A 10,818-nucleotide genomic window follows, 5' to 3' on the forward strand; every position below is an offset into this window, starting at 1 on the left:
CTACATGGCGGACAGGCGGAATATCGAACCCAGGGGTCTGCTGAGGAGCCTATATAGCCGCAACGTCCCGTCAGAGCTACAGGGCCCGACACGTCATACGATCCAAATCAGGTACAAAGCTCACAGGCACCTGCAATGCGCGCACACTGTTACACAGATGACACCCCTATGGGACTCACACAGGTTGGGTTACATGGGCAATACCAAAGGGTTTAAGGCATGGGACGATATTGGAATTTCAGTGGTGGGGGACCTCTGGAAAAATCACAGAATCGTGGATTTTGGGTTCTTACAGGCCAAATATGGTATGGGAGAGTCCGAACGATACAGATTCATGCAGATACGGCACGCACTGAGGGCGGCCATTCCGGCAGATGCGACTCTGCAGGAGTCTACCCCCCTTGAGGACCGCCTGCTAACAGAGCACATGCCCCAAAAAGCCACTTCATACACGTACAGGAAACTAGTTAACAATCTCCCTGACTTGTTGTCCAGATTGCGCTCCAGTTGGGTAGCGGACGTAGGTGACCTTGATGACTCGGAGTGGCAGGAGGCTCTCTCATCACCTTGCGAGTCGGCGATCCCGTCCAGGCTTAAGCTGGTGCAATTGAAAGTCCTGCACCGTACGTACTATACCAGGACGGTTCTGTACAAAATAGGAAGGGCTGATCAGGAGTACTGCCTCCGCGGATGCGGAGAACGGGGGACATTCTTCCACACCATTTGGGATTGCGGGAGGCTGGCAGGGTATTGGACAGCGGTGTTACGCACTATTTCTCAGACTGTGAATGTTTCCCTGCGGTTAGACCCGCGCTGCTGCTTGCTGAACATTTGGGAGGCCACGGACTTGACCCATAGGCAGCGGGACTGGGTAGTGTTGGGCCTGATGGTTGCGAAGCGTAATGTGGCTAAATTGTGGGGATCACCAGTGGTGCCCAGGCTGAGAGATTGGTGCAGTGATATGGATGACGCAATGGTGGCGGAGAAGGCGGTGTTTGTCCGGAGGGGGTGCCCCAGGAAATGGGGTCTGATCTGGGGGGCATGGAACAAGTACAGAGGAGACATATGCGAACCTCCGGTAGAAGATTTGGATGAGGGCTTGTCGGATTGAGTTTTTAGAATTTTTCCGAGGGAATGTGTGCTGATGAGTTCTCCAGCCTTGGTAGACGCCTGACTGTTGCATGAAAGGGGGGAGCCGGGAGGGGTCATGGACTACGTCACTAATGTTCCGATGATGTGATGATAACTATGGGTCTGTCTACCCTCTAGGAACACTTTGTGGTTATAGTTGATAGCTGTGCTCTTGTTGTTTGGTGTTGTTTGGTTCTACGGTTAAAATGCAGACCTTTGTGACTTCCGACAACATTGCCAACGTAAAGATGCACACAAGGAATGTTTGCCGCCGGGCCTCAGGGATGCCGGCTGAACGGCTGTGTAAATTTCCACTTTCCACCGTTATCGCTGAAATGTTTGAGGCCGGCCCCAGAGGTTGTAGGCGTTCAACTGTGTCTCGATTTGAGTGTGCAATAAAGGTCTTAAAAAAAATAAAAAAAAATATGTCAAAAACTAGCTGAAAGAATAAAGGTCCTAGCAGAAAGAGGCAAAATACAGGTCAGAACTTGCAGAAAGAGGCAAAATAACTGTCAGGATGAGCAGAAAGAGGACAAATAGAGGGGAGGAGCGGGCAGAGAAGAGGCAGAAAACGAGCAGAGGCACAAAAACGAAGGCAGTAGAGGGTAGCAGACCATGGGAAAGCTGAACAGGAGGACCATCGCTTGGAGAGGTAAAACTAGGACCTACTCAATGGGGTCACGCTAGTGCCTCCATTGAGTAGATCCTGGGGGTAGGGTGGGGTGGTGGTGGTGGTGGGAGGAAGCAAACGTGAGGAAGAGGAGGAAAATGGGCGAAGGAGGCAAAATAAAGGTCCGGAAGAGGCAGAATAAAGGTCCCAAACGAGCAGAAAGAGACTGAAGAAGGGTGAGAGATGAGCAGTAAGGCACGAGCTGAAAGTGGCAGAACAGAGGTCTGAATTGAGCAGAAAGGGGCAAAATTAAGGTCAGCAACTAGCAGAAAGAGACAAAATAACAAGCAGAAACAGACAAAATAAAGGCCCGAAACTAGCAGAAAAAGGCAAAATAGAGGGCAGGGATGAGCAGAAAGAGACAAAATAACCAGCAGAACGAGCAGCAGGAGGCAAAATAAAGGTCCAAAACTAGCAGGAGGAGGGAAAATAAGAAGCCGAACGAGCAGCAAGAGGTAAAATGGAAGGCAGGATTGAGAAGAGGGAGAAAAACAAGCAGAAAGCGAGCAGAGCAGGATCAAAACCGAAGGCAGCCGAGGGTAGCGGCCTGTGGGCAAGCTGCACAAGGGGACCGTCTCAGGGGGAGCTGGTCCAAGGATCTTCGTTCCTCAGGCCACCAATGGTCGTCCGCATATATAATGGACGGCCAGACCATTATCTTCACAGTAAGTATAGTCTGTTGTCATTGTGAGAGGTTATCCTTACCGCCACAAATATGATCTGATACTAATTTCTTTAAGTAAATCCACTGCTTACTCTGGTTGGTTTTAGCACCTCCAGAAATGCTAGCTTCAAAGCACAAATACTACATAAATATCTGAATTTTGACACCAAGACTACAGAAGGTGAGCCATAAAGCCAGGTCAAGGCACCAACCGCTTCATGGTTCATTCACATGCCATTCACCCACCGCACACAGGACTTTCATATCGTCGGTCATGAGCCCAATCTAACAGATCAGTGCACCCACATCAACATACCGCTGCCATTCAATGGCCCATCACATTCATATGCCACAGGAGGGAATCCCCCTTCAAGGCAACCAGTCCTCAACCAAATTGCACGCATAAACACCACAAACAAACCTCTATAAGCACATGTCCAGACATGTGGCAGTTGGTGCATCCACAGCTTTTGCAGAGGAATAAACGGGTTGACTACATTTTTATCACCTGTCAAGTAACCGCCTCTAGTCTGAACATTACAGAACGCAATCTTAGTGTGCCTTACATATAGTCCCCGTGACAGCCACATTGAGGGTCAGGAAGACATGGCTTATATGCATCTTTAGTGCACTCACTAGGTTAAATCCAACTCCTTCTAGTTTGTGGATGCAAGTTAGGCGTCTCAGAGTATATCACCGAGGTGCCATTCCTCAAACTGAGTGACTATATTTATCTTTAGAAGGAAAGCAGGCCTGCTGGGGAATAATGCAAAAGTTCCCTAAAAAGAGCATCATAAACTATGTAGAACGTTTATTTTTGGCACCAAGGGCAGTCAGTGAGTGCAGCATATGTCACATCCATTGTTATGTGCACTGCTGTGACTCTTAATGAACTGAGTGTCTACCAATTTCTGGCAGATGATGAAATGGCAAACATGACAAACATTTTACCCATATGTGTAGCGTTGAGTGCAGAATTCGCTGTCATTTTAATTTTAAAATTATTTTTTTTATATAGAGTGAAGTGCAATATCACTTGAGTCTGTATCTTGTCGCAGTCAGGGCATATACATGGATTAACCGAGTTGAAGAGCCAAGAGTTAATTTCCTGTTGACTGAGCCAATTTTAGAGACTGTGCAATATGTGTAGAGGCAGGTCATTCTGCCCTTTTGGAGCCAATTAGGAGAAGTTCTGGTGCTGCTTATGCATTGAATGTGTACGAGTCTGGCGGAGCAAAGGTGTTTGGAAGGTTTCTGAAATCTAAGGTATGCTCGACCAGTGATGTGTAAGGCTTTGAATGTGGGTTTTAGGAGTTTGAAAAGAGTTGTGAATGGGGAGTCAGTGAAGCTGTTTGAGGTGCAGGTGTGTGCAGGGTGTGTGCCTGTTGGGATGTTAAGAGAGGCGGCTGCCTGCTGCATATGGTTTGGAGTCATCTACTTAGTTGAGTGTAGGAGGAATTCAGATATGGGTTGATGGTGGCTCCAAAGGGTTTGAATCCGTAGGCAAAGATGAAGTGATGGCAGGTGTATCTGTAGTTGTCCTACCTTTACTAACTGCTTTCTACCTTTGCAATATCCTTGTGAAAGTCTTCTGTTTTAATGTGTACAAACTTTGTCTGACTAAGGTTCCCTACAAACCGCGGAATCGTGAGACTTTCAATAAGGCATCCTGCAAGCAATTCGTGGAAGAATAATTCAAGACAGAGTCTACAATATATACCGGGCTGCTTGGTTAGCTCGACCGCTCCAGTGGGGTGAAACAATAATTTGGGAGAAGTACAAATATGTATTGTGTGGCGAAAGTGGTCACACCTACATATACAAGAGTATTCCTAGACAAAGCCGACAATGCAAAACGGGCTGCCTGGTTCCTTAGACGTTCCGTAGAGGTCCTTCCTTGAGGAAAAGCATGCCTTTCACATTGTCATGCCATCGTAAATGTTGTGCTCTTTGAGTTAATTCCCTTTGTGTGGTTTTGCAGATGTTCATATGAGTCCTCAGGAGTGAACTCCTGTTAATCGCATCCGTGCTCCATTGTGTCCCTGTGCATTCACATCTCTGCTGGCAATGACCACACTGAACTATGCTTGTGTGTGATGCCCACTGTTTTAGTTAGGGCGCTAGTGTTCCATAGTATAAGGATACAGCTCTGCTTTTCTGATGTAGCGTATTCATTCTGTGGCTCTCTTTCTGCTGGCACTTTTTAATTTTCATTTGTGACCTGTTTCAGACCTTGACCGTCAGAGCCTCCACAGCGACCCTGAAGAGTCTTTCTCCAGAGACCTGGCGGACTTCCCCTCAGTGGAGGAGTATCATTCCAGAGACCAAGGGCCACCTGGTGAAGAGGATGCTTTTGGTGGGCCCCAGGAATTGGAGCAGGCTAGGCATGAGCTGGACTCAATTCAGGCGGCTGCCGATGATTCAGAACTAGCGGCACTTCGGCTTACCTCCCCGCTCCACTTTGTGAACACGCATTTTAATGGAAATGGGGGTCAGACCGCCGCCCCTCTACCGCCGGGAGACGTGCCCAGCCTTGACTTGACTATTGAGGCTCTGAGCGAGGAAATTGTCACCACTGCCATCACCACAGTAGTTCAGAATACCCTGTCTGCCTTGCTGAGGTCATCGGAGGCCAGCGAAGCACCTTCCATCTCAGAGTTTCTGCCTACCAAATCTGGAGAAGAACTTAGCTTTCACACCGAACTGGCAGAGAGTGAAGAGGCTGAGGGGGTCCGTACAGAAGCGGAAGAGGAGGATGTGGAAGATACAGATGACTTTGAGCTCCTAGACCAGACAGAGCTGGAGCAAATGCACCAAGAGTTGGGACTTGGAGGACCAGAAAGGGAGCAAGAGATGCCCACAACTGAATCTCCGGACACCGCCATTTCTTTTTCATCCTCTTCTGCCACCTCTACACCATCCCCGACTGAGCTGCCAAAGCAGGAGGTGCCAGAGGGTGGGGAGACAGACTCCTAGTCTTCCCATCCATGAAACAAGCTAAAGGGAGAGAGTGGTGGTCCCAAGAGAGCAATATGCAGAAATTGGTTCCCTAATGTAAAACAAGGGCAAACTTATCCCCTACAAAGTGTCCCTGAGACAATCCAAATTCTAATCCTTGTTAATCACCAATAGAGAGCTAACATTTGTGGTGAAGCTCTGAGTTGTAGCACTTGAACGGTGCCCTGATGCAAGGAGAGGACAGCGCATAGGTGGAGACGGGCTCGGGGAATTGGCATAGTGGTCCTATGATCGCTTACCCAGAAAGCCATGGCAGGCAGTGCAGGTAGAGAAACGTTTATGGGTAACATGATTCAGCATTCTAGGCAGTTGGAGATATTAGTGGAAGGTTGTTTTATTTCGCTCTATATTAAAGAGAAGGTCCATGATAGATGTTTGTGAAAATGATGCTAAGAGCCAGGTACCATGTACACACAGAGATGCTAGGGTACCAATAGATTCCAGGATGGAAGACCATGGTAGCAAGATGTTCAGAGTTTGATATTACACCGCAGGTATGTTTCAGAATGGCAATGCCTCAACACAGAAGTGGAAGGTACCTTCATATGTTCTGGAACAACTCTCTTCCGTTGCATTACATTGTATGTAAGCTGGACATGCTTGATTCTAGATATGATCTATGCTGAAATGCCATCACAGACAGATTCTAAACTGGGCTGCCTGGATTTGAGTGATCCGAAGTTGGAGTTCCCTTCCCAACATTGACTTTATAGGGTGAAGCGCTTGGTCACAGAGTGTTAAGATGGCTGGGGTTACAGGAGCTTCCTAGATATTCTATGTCAGAGAGCTTCTGAGAGAAGAGGCCTTGAGAGAAGTCAGAGTCTAGGTTAGAGCTGCCCAGATGTTGTAGAGATCATAGGATGGGAGACCCAAGGGCACAGGGAGGTTCTTGAAAGGATATTCCATTGCACTTATAGGAGGTCCTTCGATGGCAAAGTGAAGTTCTTGAAAGTATAGGAAGAGAGGCTGTAGGATGAAAGTGTCATGGCGAAGGGAGATTCAAGGATGAATATGTGTAAGGAGTGAGGTACCTAGGCATAGAATGATAGTACAGAGATGCACATATACAGAGACCAGGATGGAGCCACCCGGGCAGAGAGGTTTTTGGACAGTCTTCCTTTGAGACCGATTTTGAATGGCAAAATGTTTCTTGGAGAGTCCCTTCCACCATTTTGGTGTGCATATGGAAAGTCCGAAAGAGCGCTTCTGGAATGTTCATACTATGGCAAAGTGATGTTCGAGGGTGTGTCTTCCTCGGTAAGGAGTTTCTACGACGGAGCTGTAATGGCGGAGTTAGATTTTAGGCATCATATACTTGGTTACAAAGAGACTTTAAGATAGAAGTGCCTGATTACAGAGGGGTTCTAGTAAAAGACTGCTATTGCAGAGTGAGGTTTTCGGGTGCACAGCCCAGTCTGTGATTCTGAAATGGGAAGGCAGTGCCAGAGTGAGGTATTAGGATGTAGATCTGCAGGTAGAGCAGTTCTAGAAAAAATACTTTTGGGAGTATTAAAGAGCCTGTTTGGAACCGTTGATCTAGTAGCAGGAACTGTAATGTAAAGCCAGGTTCTGCTTAGCGGGGGCTCAGGTCTCAGACGGTATTGAAGATAAGGGTCTAAACCCCTGATTGCAGTGATTCTAAGAGTTCAAATTCTGGGTCTACATGACTAGATGTGTGATTCGGAGGGTCTTGGTGACCTTGTGGGTTGATTTTGTGGATCTGTGGTTTGAGTTCTTACATCTGTTTGATCCTGAAGTTATGATTCTTATAGCACTCTGTCCTGAATCTCTCTTTGTTACCCTGAAGTTGTTCTCTGATCTGTGTGGCCATCCTAGTGTAGTTTAAGGGTTTGTTCGACCCTAAGGGGTCCAGTGTGCAGACATTAGTGACCATAAGGCGTCAGCTTCTGGGTCTGTGCAATCTCAAAATGTATTTCCAACATCTATGTGGACGTGAGAGTTCAGGTCCCCTCATTCACAACTCCCCTTACTACTTTTCCCATCTTGAGAAAAGTAGGACCTATTGTGATTGGCTAACACATTGCATTTAGAAAGGGTCTTGTAAACTTTACATGTAAATTTGCAAATGAGTTTGTCTTTTTAGAGGTGCTAATTTAAAAACATGTAGATTCAGCATGGGAGAGGTGGTGAAGGTTTGCACTTGAGAGGTCCAAAACATTGCATCTTATTCAGGATTAGAACATTGGAATGTTGAGAGATTCATTGAAGATAATGGTGCAGCAGCAGCCGCCAATATAAACTGGTACAGGCTTGCTGCTCTTTACTTTTCAATGTCCTAATACCTATGCTATGCCATTTTCTTTCCTCTGCCTTTCCAAAATATACGGAGTGGGCAGGGGAAATCAAAAGGCTGAGGCTGCGTTGCAGGGGATACCCGAGCCGTCCCTCTCATCCTGCAATCTCTCAGTCTGGAACCTTGGAAGGAAGGAGGAGGAATGCTGCTCAGCTCCTGGGTCTACCTGGCTCTGTTCTGCAAAAAAAGCAGCTTAGCTGAGCATAGGAAGAACCAGGGGCTATATTCATAGCTGTGAATGTTCAACAGCCGTGACTCTGCGTGTGGCTGTTAGCTGTTGAACAATCACAGCAACAGCTGTGTAGCAAAGGTTTTGGAGCCTTATAGATTTTGAGCCCCAAAAGGCCTTTGTTTTTCTAATTCGAACATTCTGCCCTCAGGGGGCGGAAAGTTCTAATAGCCTTGTAACCCACCATAGCAGTTTATACCGGCCATTAAAGGCCCACTCCCTGGTTAAAGGCCCTTGCCCTCAGCTCATGCCTTTAAAGCTGGAGCTGCCTTTACTATAAGGCTATATTGTAGACTGTTTTAACGATTTTAACATTTAATTTCAGACATTGTGTGGGAAGGAAGGATCTATTGTAAGTGAAGGATTGACATGAATGGCGTATGAATGTGTTTATGGCACTGTTTTTGTGCTTTCTGTAAGTTTGGGGAAGAAACGTGGAAGGCACAGGTGGTAGGAGCCTCAGATAAAACAACTCCTACTTTTGCAGAAATCCTAGCAGGAGTAAGGCATGTCGAGTTGCAGAAAAAACTCCCATTGTTCAAAAAAGGTGAATGGTTGAGCCCCCTTGTAACATTTCTATTTGTACATCAAATGGATTTTATACTTCTAGAAAGGGCTTGAGGTTTGGCTAATGGTTTGGGGTACGGCAAAGGTAATAGTTACTGTTAGAAGAAAGGTTCAGCAAGGATAACATATGGTGTTAGAGTAAGTAATGATATTTTGAGGAATGGGGCTAAGTTTATGGGCCCATTGGAGATAGAGTAAAGGATGATGTATGGCCGATCGTATGGACTAGAGTATGGTATTGGGTTACAGTGAGATCAGGTTTAATGGTGGGACTATTTTTAATTAAGAACTAGATTTATGTTTGGGCTTGTGGTTGCGGTAAGGAGTGGGATAAGGGTTAGGGTGAAGGTTCAAGTAGCTGGTAGGGCTTGGTAAATGGTTACGTACAATGGATAAATGTGGAATATTAGACTTTTTACCTCTACATTTTTGTATTTCACGTTGAAATACATGTACGCCACACCTTCATTTGTCAAAACATTTTAATACTGTTTATTATTTGATTTGTTTTGAATGGGACTTTTTTTCATATAGTACAGTATTGAAAAGGACAGGAGATAACTGACAGGTTAGATATAGAAGATTGCTATCTGGTGTAGTTTAGGCTGTTACTTGTAGGTCATGCTAGACTGGCCCTGAAGTGGAGTTCTTTTGAATGATGTTTCAGATTGCAGAGTCCCTCTAATAGACTTTTAACTAATTGTATGATCAGTATTTGTGTCACACTTAAAGTTCTCTTTGCCGATTCTTCCACAAAGCATTTGAGCAAGGATACTTTTGGAGATACCGTGGACTATTTGATAGGTTGTTAGTAGCTTCCTTGTGCTGGGACTGGTGATTTAAATAGTTGTCAATGTGTAGTTGGGTTTAAGGTGCTGAGGTGGGCATCCTCTGTATAGTGAGTGGAAGATTATGTAACAAACAAAAAAACATGGAACATAGGAGATGGGGAAATAAAAACAACTTTAAATTTCATACCGATTCTCAGTTGAGTTTTAAATCTGTTATATAGGTATTTAAAAGAATGGCAGATACTTGGTTGGATTCAACTTTCAGATGGTAGAGTCCATCCACAATGAAGTGGATATAGTTAGCCCCATGATGGCAAGGAATGGACTTGATGCCACAGACTCTCCATTCACTGCCTACTTTGGTCAGTTCCAGATATAAACCCCGGGTCTGCTTCAGAGACTAGGTAAATCTCCCTGCGCGTCAGATAATCCTGATGTGGATTGGTTACTGCTGTGTTGCTCTCTCCCTTTTTGGAAATAGTCTTGCAGTGTTCTGCCAAATGCATTTTTAGATTCTGTCCACCAGGGTAGCCGCTCAAAGTATTTCTTGCATTGTGAATCTGTTGTATATTCACATACTCTGGGTGACAATAAAAAGCAGTTCTTGCCCCTGCATTGTGAATTCGATATCCTCCCAATAGCACCCAGTCAGAAACAGAAAACATATAGTTTATTGGCCAGTACAATACAAGCTGAGTGATGTCAAAAGGGACCGTGTAGTGTAGGCTGGACCCCTCAGTCTGTAACACCCCATATGCAACAATGTGGAAACTAAAACTTGTGATGCTTGATGAGAAAGATCGCGGACGCCATTGTATTGTCCAATGCTTCAAATTCAGGAAGCCATATTTTGCCCAGTCAAGTGGAGCAAAACACCACAGTCTAGTCTGTCCTGTTTGTTCATCTACTAAGACTTTATCACTTTCACCCAATAAGGTAGTAGCAGAGAACAACAATGTTGAACCTACCACAGTGGTGAAGCCAAGGGACCCAAACATGTAACTGCAACAAGGTATTGATGAGTACACCGGAGTCTGTCGAGCTCGATCTTCTACAAAGTGTCCTAACATTTCATTCTATGTCCAACTTTCAGAAGAGACTCATTGGAAAAAAACAAATTAACATGGATGCCCACAAGCCATCTGATGGGTGTCCACACTGTGTGGTCCGCCTTTTATTTTTAACAGTGCACTAAAACTCTGATGCATCAGCGTTGTGTAATCCGCTCCTTTTGTGTGTGTCCATCTTTAAGGTATTGCCAAAGGTGAGACGTTTAGTCCGAATGTTGGTGCATTTCTTTTTGTTTCTCAGTTTGAAGGAGCTGCATCCCAGTGACTTCTGTCTGAAAACCAGTGTTTTCCATTCTAGAGTGGGATCTATGAACTATGGGAGATATTGGTCCTCTTTGTTATATCTAACAGCGTTCTTCTGAGG

At 45.5% G+C, this 10,818-nt stretch overlaps 1 protein-coding gene across 1 annotated transcript in view; it reads left to right on the forward strand.

Annotated features, from left to right (window-relative positions):
• RETREG2 (reticulophagy regulator family member 2) overlaps window positions 1–10,594 on the forward strand; it is a 132,178-nt gene extending 121,584 nt beyond the window's left edge. Inside the window, exon 9 of the mRNA XM_078679192.1 lies at window positions 4,696–10,594. Coding sequence (XP_078535318.1) covers window positions 4,696–5,441 — 746 coding nt within the window. The 3' untranslated portion in view covers window positions 5,442–10,594. The remainder of the gene's footprint in view (window positions 1–4,695) is intronic.
• The last annotated feature ends 224 nt before the right edge of the window (window positions 10,595–10,818 follow it).

The sequence above is a fragment of the Lissotriton helveticus genome, chromosome 3_1 (genome assembly GCF_964261635.1).
Source record: "Lissotriton helveticus chromosome 3_1, aLisHel1.1, whole genome shotgun sequence".
NCBI classification, from domain to species: Eukaryota; Metazoa; Chordata; class Amphibia; order Caudata; family Salamandridae; genus Lissotriton; species Lissotriton helveticus.